The sequence below is a fragment of the Chelonia mydas genome, chromosome 1 (genome assembly GCF_015237465.2).
Source record: "Chelonia mydas isolate rCheMyd1 chromosome 1, rCheMyd1.pri.v2, whole genome shotgun sequence".
Taxonomy (NCBI): domain Eukaryota; kingdom Metazoa; phylum Chordata; order Testudines; family Cheloniidae; genus Chelonia; species Chelonia mydas.
The window spans coordinates 49341201-49353842 of record NC_057849.1 but is presented as its reverse complement, the minus strand read 5'-3'; the positions used below and the strand labels follow the sequence as shown (position 1 = coordinate 49353842).

Below are 12642 nucleotides of genomic sequence, written 5' to 3'. Positions count from 1 at the left end.
GGCAACACAAGACTTTGGTGCACATTTCCTTGGTCCACCCATCTAGTTACACCACTGGAAACCACTCCCCAGTTTGCCAGTGCAAAAGGGGGCTTGCAGTGCTGTTAGTAACTTGCTAGGGTAGGTTTCAGAGTAGCAGCTGTGTTAGTCTGTATCCGCAAAAAGAACAGGAGTACTTGTGGCACCTTAGAGACTAACAAATATAGTTGAGCATAAGCTTTCGTGGGCTACAGCCCACTTCATCAGGTCCTATTTCGGCTTTTCCCAGTGGTACAAATGTGAAATGCTGACCACCTGCCCACAGGAAAATATGATGAAAAGCCACTCAGGAGCCAGCAAAGGAGTCTCTGGTTGTCGTAAATATAAAGGGAAGGGTAAACACCTTTAAATCCCTCCTGGCCAGAGGAAAAACCCTTTCACCTGTAAAGGGTTAAGAAGTTAAGACAACCTCGCTGGCACCTGACTAAAATGACCAATGAGGAGACAAGATACTGGAGGGGAGGGAAACAAAGGGTTCTCTCTGTCTGTATGTTGCTTTTGCCGGGACCAGAGCAGGAATGCAGGTCAGAACTCCTGTAAAAAGTCAGTAAGCAATCTAGTTAGATATGCATTAGATTCTGTTTTGTTTAAATGGCTGATAAAATAAGCTGTGCTGAATGGAATGTGTATTCCTCTTTTTGTGTCTTTTTGTAACTTAAGGTTTAGCCTAGAGGGATTCTCTATGTTTTGAATCTGATTACTCTGTAAGGTATTTACCATCCTGATTTTACAGAGGTGATTCTTTTACTTTTTCTTTAATTAAAATTCTTCTTTTAAGAACCTGATTGCTTTTTCATTGTTCTTAAGGTCCAAGGGTTTGGGTCTGTGTTCTCATACGCAAATTGGTGAGGATTTTTATCAAGCCTTCCCCAGGAAAGGGGGTGTAGGACTTGGGGGGATTTTGGGGGAAAAGACATTTCCAAGTGGGCTCTTTCCCTGTTATATTTGTTAGACGCTTGGTGGTGGCAGCAATAATGTCCAGGGACAAAAGGCAAAATAGCTTGTACCTTGGGGAAGTTTTAACCTAAGCTGGTAAAAATAATCTTAGGGGATTTTTCATGCAGGTTCCCACATCTGTACTCTAGAGTTCAGAGTGGGGAAGGAACCTTGACACTGGTAAAACAGGTTTATGTGCGCCCTGAGTTGCAGGGCCAGCATTCATTCAGCCACAGTAGTGAGAGGTGCTGCCACTCTACTAGCAAATGAAGGATTGAGATCCAAAACTTACCATTTTTTCCTGTTGTTGAACTCTTAAGATGCTTGCAGGGCTTGGTAGGGAGGCAGGGGCAGAGTTATCTTGCTTTTTGGTTTGTCAGAAGGTGGAACCCTTATCTTTTGGACATGTGGAAACCCCGTATTTGTACATTTAGATCAGGTAATTACAAGCTGCATGTTTCTATATGCAGGAAGGTGCACATGATAAGGGAACCCACTGGAAAGATGGCACTGATGGCTTTGTACGTTTATCCGGGATTTTGGGTGAAGTTGTGGTAACGTTAATTTCTCAGTCGAACGTGTAAATTTGGCATGAAATAGCTAGCTGTTCAATACTTGACAAATATCAGTCACTACAATATATTGTGAAATTTTAAAATAATCACCAGTATTCCATCTTTTCATAACCTGCTGTAGTCACCTGCATCACCACCAACTCCTGTCTCCTCTCTGCTCTTAAGGCTTCTTTTATTTTGTTCCTCTACCCTTTGCAGCTCTCCGTAATGGGAGAGGACGTCTGTCCTTTCTCCTGTAACTGAGACATCAAGTAAGAGTGAGGCGGCAGAAACTTCTATATCCTTCACTACTTCTCCTTAGAAGCTTTGGGGCTCTCCTATCTTTGGGGCAGTCTTCATGAAATTACTTAACCGACTGTCCACAAGTCAAATAATCATAGTAAAAACAGGGTTGATTAAAAATAGAGAAATAGTGGAACTAAAACAAAAGATATTGTTTGCTTAGCAGAGGAAGATTTACTTTTCCTATAAATTAAACAAGATAAGACACACTTAGTTTCATTAAAGCAAAATTAAATGTGAATATCTTACATCTCTTTAAATCAATCACTGATTAGGCTGACAGCTTCCACTCCCTGTCTCAGAAAGTCTTTCTTTCAGCCTCTTGGGACTCTGGTTTTCAAATCCCAGATCCATGTCAAGTCCTTCGATGTTCAGAGGAGCTTCCAGAGTTCATTATCATACTAGATACAGTGTTCTGTTCTGTGTAGGTATTCATGCTCATCACTCAAGTATCTGAGCACCTTCCACTAGTTTATTAAGCAACGTGACGACACATTGTAACATGTTTGTTCTCTCATCCTTTCCTCAGTTGGAGAAGTGTGTGCAGTGGGGTGTTTTTCTTTGGAAATTTTTGTGTGTGTGCATGTGTAATGTTAACACACGCACATTACATTATGTTTGTTAGAGAAGGCAAGGTCACCGACATGTGGCTTGCACTTAGAGCAGAAGGTGGTGAGGTTTGTAATGTTCCTTAGTTCCTATGGAAGTTTATTCCACAGTCTAGGGCCAACCCCCAAGACAGCTTTGTCTTCTGTACAGAGTTTTTCTCAAAGCGCAAGTTCTTGGAGTAATAGGATTATGTGAGAATCTCAGCTTCTGGTTGTAACTTTTTTTAAAAAAATATGAAGCTTCTCGCCCACATGGTTGCTGAGAAAAGCTTTTAAAACGAGCACTTTAAAGGATCAAAAACCAAAAGGCAAATAAAAAGAACTCCAGCCTTCTTATTTAAATCTCATGATTTATAAGCCAATCTCATGGGTTTTGGACCTGACTCATTTTTATTTATTTATTATGAGCAATGGGTTTTGGCAATACTGCAGACAGCCCTCCCCCCCCATCTCTGAGTCCTATTCGTCACCACATAATCTTCTGAAGATAGATACATACCAGAGGTGATGGTAACCATTTGCATTCCCTATCTTCCAGGAGATTATTGAGCGACAGGAATAAGGTCCTTCAGCAATGCTAAGGCCAGGACTAGACTAGAAACTTTTGCCAGCATGGCAATGTTGATTAGAAGTAACTTCATGATTTTTTGCCATATTTCTATGCCAATAGAAGCCCTAATGTAGATGCAGATACGCTAGCATAAAAGTGCTTTTGCCACTATAGCTTATTTTGCTCAGGGAAGTGGTATAACCTACACCAGCAAAAGCACTTTTTGATTAGTACAAGCTGCATCTATATTCAGAGGGTTCTGCAGTAAAGCTACACTAGCAAAACTTATAAGCATAAAGTAGATCTAAATAGATTCCTTTAAAATGCTTAACTCCTAACAGGCAAATCTTCCACAGTTCTTTGCCTGCATTTGGAAAGGTAATCTTGTACATTTTCCCCATTTACTCATAATATAATTTTATTCTAGTTTAAATATCTTCACTGACAGAAACCAGCCCCTTGATCACAGTCACACATACTGGTGGGTTTTTTTTGTGATTGTATGCATCACAGTGCCAACCCTGTCCCATTGAAATCACATGGAGGTTTGCCATTGACTTCAACGACAGTAGGATTGGCGCTCATGTATCTCCCCTTCTGTTAAGGAATTATTAATACTGTCTAAATCCACTTGGCATATCTATAGCTGTTTCAAAATGGCTTTATCTCTATCCTAGTGAGATCATGCTCTTTATGACCATAAGAATGGCCACACTGGGCCATTGTGACATTCCCCAGGGTACAATCTGGACTGTTGAATAGCTGTGTCCTATCAGTTCTCCAGTCTGGGGTGCCTTTTACACTGCTTCACTGTGAAAGCAACCGCTCCTGGCCTTGCTCACACACAGCTTCTAACATGCAAATTACTCCCAACTATACTGCAAGGGTGCTTCCGGTAACCATTCCTGAATTATATTGGAGAATGACACCAGCAAATTCTTAGTCCTAGACTTGTCCCCAGAAATATGTGTCTTGTACTGCCCAGCTGTTTCCTTCTGTGCAGTACAAGCTCATAGAAAGTATGTCATCTCAGTAATTGAAAATGCTATGCACAAACCATGTGATCTTCTTAGCATACGTGCAGCGTGCCTTATCCATCACCGAATTTGGTGCACTGGTTGGATCATTAGTTTCCCTGGCTTGGGCTGGGTACTGATGGGGAGTTCAACTTGAACGCTGATCCATGCCCCCCATTGGGAAACTTAATTTCAGATAACAAACACTTTAATCCAGACACACACTGGTTTAGATAAAACAATAAAACAAGTTTAACTACAGAAATATAGATTTTAAGTGATTACAAGTAATGAGGCATAAAAGTCAGAATTGGTTACAAAGAAGTAAAAGGTAAAATGCAAACTAATACCTAACTTACCAAGCTCAGCCCTGGTCTACACTAGGAGTTGAGGTCAAATTTAGCAGCGTTAAATCGATTTAACCCTGCACCCGTCCACACGACAAAGCCCTTTTTTTCGACTTAAAGGGCTTTTAAAATCTATTTCTTTACTCCACCCCCGACAAGGGGATTAGTGCTGAAATTGGCCTTGCTGAGTCAAATTTGGGGTAGTGTGGACGCAGTTCGACGGTATTGGCCTCCATGAGCTATCCCAGAGTGCTCCATTGTGACCGCTCTGGACAGCACTCTCAACTCAGATGCACTGGCCAGGTAGAGAGGAAAAGGCCCGCGAACTTTTGAATCTCATTTCCTGTTTGGCCAGCATGGCAAGCTGCAGGTGAGCGCAGAGCTCATCAGCAGAGGTGACCATGATGGAGTCCCAGAATCGCAAAAGAGCTCCAGCATGGACCGAACGGGAGGTACGGAATCTGATCGCTGTATGGGGAGAGGAATCCATGCTATCAGAACTCCGTTCCAGTTTTCGAAATGCCAAAACATTTGTCAAAATCTCCCAGGGCATGAAGGACAGAGGCCATAACAGGGACCCGAAGCAGTGCCGCATGAAACTTAAGGAGCTGAGGCAAGCCTACCAGAAAACCAGAGAGACAAACGGCCCCACCGGGTCAGAGCCCCAACCATGCCGCTTCTGTGATGAGCTGCATGCCATTTTAGGGGGTACAGCCACCACTATCCCAACCATGTGCTTTGACTCCATCAATGGAGAGGGAGGCAACACGGAAGCAGGTTTTGGGGACGAGGAAGATCGCTCACAGCAAGCAAGCAGAGAAACTGGTTTTCCTGACAGCCAGGAACTGTTTCTCACCCTGGACCTGGAGCCAGTACCCCCCGAACCCACCCAAGGCTGCCTCCTGGACCCGCCAGGGGGAGAAGGGACCTCTGGTGAGTGTACCTTTTTAAAATAGTATACGTGGTTTAAAAGCAAGTGTGTTTAATGATTGATTTGCCCTGGCATTCGCTGCCAGTACAGCTACTGGAAAAGTCTGTTAACGTGTCTGGGGATGGAGCGGAAATCCTCCAGGGACATCTCAATAAAGCTCTCCTGGATGTACTCCCAAAGCCTTTGCAAAAGGTTTCTGGGGAGGGCAGCCTTATTCCATCCGCCATGGTAGAACACTTTAACACGCCAGTCCAGTAGCACGTACTCGGGAATCACTGTAGAACAAAGTATTGCAGTGTATGTTTGCTGGCGTTCAAACAACATCCGTTCTTTATCTCTCTGTGTTATCCTCAGGAGAGTGATATCATTCGTGGTCACCTGGTTGAAATAGGGTGCTTTTCTTAAGGGGACATTCAGAGGTGCCTATTCCTGCTGGGCTGTTTTCCTGTAGCTGAACAGAAATCTTCCCTGCTGTTAGCTACGGGGAGGTGGGAGGGATGAGGGGCTCGCCACATGGTGGGGGGAGGCAAAATGCAACCTTGTAATGAAAGCACATGTGCTATGTATGTAATGTTAACAGCAAGGTTTACTGTGAAAGAGTGTACCAATTGTTCTAGAAAATGTGTCTTTTTAAATACTACTGTCCCTTTTTTTTTTCTCCACCAGCTGCATGTGTTTCAAGGATCACAGGATCTTCTCCTTTCCGGAGGCTAGCGAAGATTAGAAGGCGAAAAAAACACACTCGCGATGAAATGTTCTCTGACCTCATGCTGTCCTCCCACACTGACAGAGCACAGATGATTGCGTGGAGGCAGACGATGTCAGAGTGCAGGAAAGCACAAAATGAACGCGAGGAGAGGTGGCAGACTGAACAGAGTAAGTTGCGGCCTGAAGCTGAAAAGTGGCGGCAGCATGATGAGAGGAGGCAGGATTCAATGCTGATGCTGCTGGAGGATCAAACTAATATGCTCCAGCGTATGGTTGAGCTGCCGGAAAGGCAGCTGGAGCACAGACTGCCACCACAGCCCCTGTGTAACCAACCGCCCTCCTCCCCAAGTTCCATAGCCTCCTCACCCAGATGCCCAAGAACGTGGTGGGGGGGACCTCCGGCCACCCAGCTACTCCCCCCAGAGGATTGCCCAAGCAATAGAAGGCTTGCATTCAATAAGTTTTAAACTTTTAAAGTGCTGTGTGGCCTTGTCCTTCTCTCCTCCACCACCCCACCCGGTGCTTCCCTCCTCCACTATTCCTCCCGGGCTACCTTGGCAGTTATCCCCCTATTTGTTTGATGAATTAATAAAGAATGCATGAATGTGAAGCAACAATGACTTTATTGCCTCTGCAAGCGGTGATCGAAGGGAGGAGGGGAGGCTGGTTAGCTTAAAGGGAAGTAGAGTGAACCAAGAGGCGGGGGGTTTCATCAAGGAGAAACAAACAGAACTTTCACACCATAGTCACGAAACTGGTTTTCAAAGCTTCTCTGATGCGCACCGCACCCTCCTGTGCTCTTCTAACCGCCCTGGTGTCTGGCTGCGCGTAACCAGCGGCCAGGCGATTTGCCTCAACCTCCCACCCCGCCATAAACATCTCCCCCTTACTCTCACAGATATTGTGGAGCGCACAGCAAGCAGCAATAACAATGGGAATATTGGTTTCGCTGAGGTCTAAGCGAGTCAGTAAACTGCGCCAGCGCGCTGTTAAACGTTCAAATGCACATTCTACCACCATTTCTCACTTGCTCAGCCTGTAGTTGAACAGCTCCTGACTACTGTCCAGGTTGCCTGTGTATGGCTTCATGAGCCATGGCATTAAGGGGAGGCTGGGTCCCCAAGGATAACTGTAGGCATTTCAACATCCCCAACGGTTATTTTCTGGTCTGGGAATAAAGTCCCTTCCTGCAGCTTTTGAAACAGACCAGAGTTCCTGAAGATGCGAGCGTCATGTACCTTTCCCGGCCATCCCATGTTGATGTTGGTGAAACGTCCCTTGTGATCCACCAGTGCTTGCAGCACTATGGAAAAGTACCCCTTGCGGTTTACGTACTCACCGGCTTGGTGCTCCGGTGCCAAGATAGGGATATGGGTTCTGTCTATGGCCCCACCACAGTTAGGGAATCCCATTGCAGAAAGCCATCCACTATGACGTGCACATTTCTCAGGGTCACTACCCTTGATATCAGCAGATCTTTGATTGCGTTGGCTACTTGCATCACAGCAGCCCCCACAGTAGATTTGCCCGCTTCAAATTGATTCCCGACTGACCGGTAGCTGTCTGGCGTTGTAAGCTTCCATAGGGCTATTGGCACTCGCTTCTCAACTGTGAGGGCTGCTCTCATCTTGGTATTCTGGCGCTTCAGGGCAGGGGAAAGCAAGTCACAAAGTTCCATGAAAGTGCCCTTACGCATGTGAAAGTTTCGCAGCCACTGGGAATCGTCCCAGACCCGCAACAGTATGCAGTCCCACCAGTCTATGCTTGTTTCCCGGGCCCAGAATTGGCGTTCCACAGCATGAACCTGCCCCATTAGCACCATGATGCCCACATTGCCAGGGCCCGTGCTTTGAGAGAAGTCTGTGTCCATGTCCTCATCACTCTGGTCACCGCGCTGCCTACTCGCCTGGTTTCACTTTGCCAGGTTCCGGTGCTGCATATACTGCTGGATAATGCGCGTGGTGTTTAATGTGCTCCTAATTGCCAAAGTGATCTGAGTGGGCTCCATGCTTGCCGTGGTATGGCGTCCGCACAGAAAAAAGGCGCGGAACGACTGTCTGCCGTTGCTCTGACGGAGGGAGGGGCAACTGACGACATGGCTTACAAGGTTGGCTTACAGGGAATTAAAATCAACAAAGGGGGTGGCTTTACATCAAGGAGAAACAAAAACAACTGTCACATAGAATGGACCCCTCAAGGATTGAACTCAAAACCCTGGGTTTAGCAGGCCAACGCTCAACCCACTGAGCGATCACTCCCTCCGGTATTCGAGGCAGGACTGAATCTCCATTAAACTTTTCAAGGTGCCCCTGACAGACCTCACCGAAAAAATTGTTGGCTGTTGATTTCATGGAGGGAGGGAGGGAGGGGGGAGCAAATGAATACAAAACAAATCTGGTCTATTTCTTGTTTTGATCCACTCCATCTATCTTTTACATCTTTGGCTGGCAGCAGATGGTGCAGTAGGACTGCTCGCCATCCTCATCTCCTGCCTGCTCGCCAGGAGACGGTGCAATACAACTGCTGGGAGGACTAAAGAGAATGACCTGGTCAAGTCACTCCTATTTCAGTCCCTGTGCCCATGTCTGCCCAGGCACTCCTGACCAACCTTACCAAGGCAGCCAAGAGCACCTAGGACATGATGACGATGGTTATCAGGCCTATTGCACCTTCTGCTGCCACAAGGCAATGAACTGCTGCTGTGTAGCAATGCAGTACCGCGTCTGCCAGCACCCAGGAGATGTACGGTGACAGTGAGCTGAGAGGGTTCCATGCTTGCCGTGGTATGGCGTCTGCACAGGTAACCCAGGAAAAAAGGCGCAAAACGATTGTTTGCCATTGTTTTCATTGAGAGAGGGAGGGCCTGACGACATGTACCAAGAACCATGACAATGTTTTTGCCCCATTAGGCTTTGGGATCTCAACCCAGAATTCCAATGGGTGGTGGAGACTGCGGGAACTGTGGATAGCTACCCACAGTGCAACGCTCCGGAAGTCGACGCTAGCCTTGGTACTGTGGAAGCACTCCACTGAGTTAATGCACTTAGAGCATTTTTTGTGGGGACACACACAATTGACTATATAAAAACGATTTCTGAAAAACTGACTTCTATAAATTTGACCTAATTTCGTAGTGTAGACATACCCTAAGTGAATTCAAAGGAAAGATTTCTCTCACTGCATGCTTATAGCCATTTGACTGGATATTTTTGGCCAGTATCCCTCCCCCCGTTCAATGATGCTCCTTAGAGATGGGGGGAGAGAAGTAATTTGTGTCCTCTCTTCTCCCTTATAACATTTCTGTTCTTTGAGAATCCTCTCCAGCTGGGGTTCAGGCGACAGCAAGTCTGTTTGCCAGTAAATTTCTCAGTCACACCCTTCTTGCAGCCATTCTTTGGCAGGTTAACCAGGTGATAATCCATTTGATTATGCTCACACCTGGCAGAGGCGTCATTTTGCTTATTGTCTCTGAGGAACTGTTTTGTGCCTGCTTTTCTGAAATTGGAGCATGTCTCAGTAAAGTCATACAGTAGAGTCTTATAATTTTACATACAATGTTGCCACACATATTTTAGCAGGAGAATAATGTTCAGCCCATTGAGTTTTCAAATGATACCTCACAAGGCATGCTTTGTACAAAATCCATTATAGTCTTGTAAAAGTGGTGAACCTAGAGGTACAGTCTGTCACAGCCATCTAGCCTAGTATCTTGTTTTCCGACAGTGGCCAATGCCAGGGGCTTCAGAGGGAGTGAACAGAACAGGCAATCGTCAAGTGATCCATCGCATTTTCCACTCCCAGTTTCTGGCAGTCATAGGCTAGGGGTTGCATCCGTGACCATCTTGGCTATTAGCCAGTGATGGATCTGCCCTCCATGAACGTATCAAATTCTTTTTTGAAGAGTTATACTTTTGGCCTTTAAGGCATCCCCTGACAATGAGTTCCACAGGTTGACTGTGCGTTGTGTGAAGAAATACTTCCTTACATTAGTTTTAAACCTGTTGCCTATTAATTTCATTGGGTGACCCCTGGTTCTTGTCTTACGTGAAGCAGTAAATAACACTTCCTCATTCGCTTTCTCCGCACCATTCATGATTGTATAGACCTCTGTCATATTCCCCCTCAGTTGTCTGATTTCCAAGCTGAAAAGTCCCAATTTTTTTACTCTCTCCTCATAGGGGAGCTGTTCCGTATCCCTAATCATTTTTGTTGCCCTTCTCCGTAGCTCTTCCAATTCTAATATATATATATATATTTTTTTTTAGATGGGGTGACCAGAATAGCACACAGTATTCAAGATGTGGGTATGCAATGGATTTATATATGGATGAAACCTTGCTTAACTCCCCTATGTATTGAGTTCCTGGACTACTTGAGGTGGGGGCAGTGTTGAGACCAAGCTTTTTCTTTTAATTAAGATATGCCATTTCTTTCCTTTGTGTGTAAAGGCAAAGCCATCATGTGCTGCTTCTTTCTCTCTCTCTCAGCCAGATACTCTGATAATTTGGAAATAAATAGAAATTACTTCACTATTTGATCAGTTCCCTTGTCCCACTAGGAGGAAAGAAACTGCTGGAATGAATAGCAAAGGGCTTCCCTTAAAGTTAATGCCGTTCTATGAAAGCTAACTTCAGTTTAATCTGTCATATTTTTGGCAGTACGGCAAACTAAACAGAGGGCCAGATCCTGAACTGGTGTAAATGTGCCTAGCCTCACTGAAATCAATGGAGCTATGCCAATTTGCACCAATTGAAGACTTGGCCCAGTGTTGCTAGGAAGACTCTTCTGCCCACACTGCTTTTTTCCTTGGAGAAAGTTTTAAGAATGTTAGCAAATGGGGAAAGATCTGAACGTGTGAAATGAGAATAATTAGCCTCTCTTTGACAGTGAAATCAGAAGAGTATCGGTTGTGACTCATCGGGCATATTATCACGCAAGCCATGACACCGCTTCTCTGCATGGAAGAGATTGTTAGAAAAGGGATCACTTTTATAAAGGGAAAAATTCTCCTGTCAGAGCTGCACTGCAAATACCTGTTGCCTAGAAAACTCTTGTGAAATGTGTTAGTTGTCAATGCTACAATATAGAAATCTGCTGAGAAGTTCTGCATTAACGGAATCCCATTCTGGCATTTTATCACAATGAGGAATTTTTAAAAGCACTCCACTGAAGCTGAAAGGCCTAAAATTAGCTCCACTAGCTGTGGGTGCCCATCATATTCTATCCTTTGCTCTAGCTGTCTATTCTGTATTTGTGAGCTTTAGGGAATAGGATTCTTTCATCACCCTGCCTCTTCACAACCAGGAAGAAGGCATGCAAGGTCTAAACAAAGTGCAGCATGCCACTGCTTGTGCTTGTGTTTGTGCTCATACAGAGACCTGCTGCCCTGTTGGGTGGTTGTAAGGACACCCACGAGAGAGATCTCGGTTGTCATTGTTGGAGCCCAGGTTGCAATGGCAGTTTAAAAAAAATGCAAAATTGTTTAAATTACTGTGTGTATTCTAATACAAGTTAACTGTTATTTCTTTCAGGAGTCCTCTTAACGCCTTCAGTGTTCCCTGTGGCTTTCATGGGGATTCTTGCCTGAAGGGCAAGATTCTGATCTCACTTATGTTGGTGTAAATCCATAATTAACTCCAGTGATTAATGCCAGATTTAAACCCATATAACTAAGGCCCTATCAAATTCACAGTCCATTTTGGTCAATTTTGTGATCATAGGATTTAAAAATCAGAAATTTCATGATTTCAGCTATTTAAATCTGAAATGTCATGGTGTTGGAATTGGAGGGGTCCTGACCCAAAAAGGAGTTGTGGTGGGGTCACAAGGTTATTGTAGGGGAGGTTGCGGTCCTGCTACCCTTACTTCTGCACTGCTGCTGGCAGCTGCATTGCCTTTAAAGCTGGGCAGCTGGAGAGTGGTGGCTGCTGGCCAGGATCCCAGCTCTGAAGGCAGAGCTGCTGCCAACAGAGCAGAAATAAGGGTGGCATGGAATGGTATCGCCACCCTTACTTCTGTGCTGCTGCCTGCCGAGCTGGGACCTCAGTCAGCAGCTGCCACGCTCTGGCCACCCAGCTCTGAAGGCAGCAGCGCAGAAGTAAGGGTGTCATGGTCTGGTATTGCCACACTTACTTCTGCACTGCTGCTGGTGGGGCGCTGACTTCAGAGCTGGGTGCCCAGCCAACAGCTGCCGCTCTCCAGCTGCTGAGCTCCGAAGGCGGCACAGAAATAAGGGTGGCAATACCGAGACCCCCCGCTAAAATAACCTTGTGACATCCCCACTCCCAAAAAAACCTCCCTTTTGGGACAGGACCCCCGGTTTGAGAAATGCTGGTCTCCTCCTTGAAATCTGTATACTATAGGGTAAAACCACACCAAAGGCCAGATTTCATGGGGGGAGACCAGATTTCACAGTCCATGGCACATTTTTCATGGCTGTGAATTTGGTAAGGTCCTATGTCTAACAGCAAGTACAGCATTATACAGAAACCAATGACAAACCCACAGTATAAAGTGGTGTAGGTGACCCTAAAAACAGCCTTTACACTTTTTTTTTTCTTTTTTTATTTCACCATACACTCATGCCTCTCTGCAAACAATTTCAAAAGCTCTACCAAACCAGAGTGGCAGCTTGGTAAACATTGCGCAGT

The 12642-nt window shown here is 45.3% G+C and overlaps 1 protein-coding gene across 8 annotated transcripts in view; it reads left to right on the top strand.

Moving 5' to 3' along the window:
- Positions 1-12642, top strand: part of LOC102938144 (probable tRNA methyltransferase 9B) — a 90197-nt gene that overhangs the window by 52488 nt on the left and 25067 nt on the right. The window contains exon 5 of one of the 8 annotated variants that reach the window (XM_043531813.1): positions 4902-4958. The exons of the other annotated variants lie outside the window; for them this stretch is intronic. Within the exon in view, the coding sequence (XP_043387748.1) occupies positions 4902-4924 (23 nt within the window). The 3' untranslated portion in view covers positions 4925-4958. Of the gene's footprint in view, positions 1-4901; positions 4959-12642 lie in introns of those variants that run through there. 8 annotated transcript variants of the gene reach the window in all.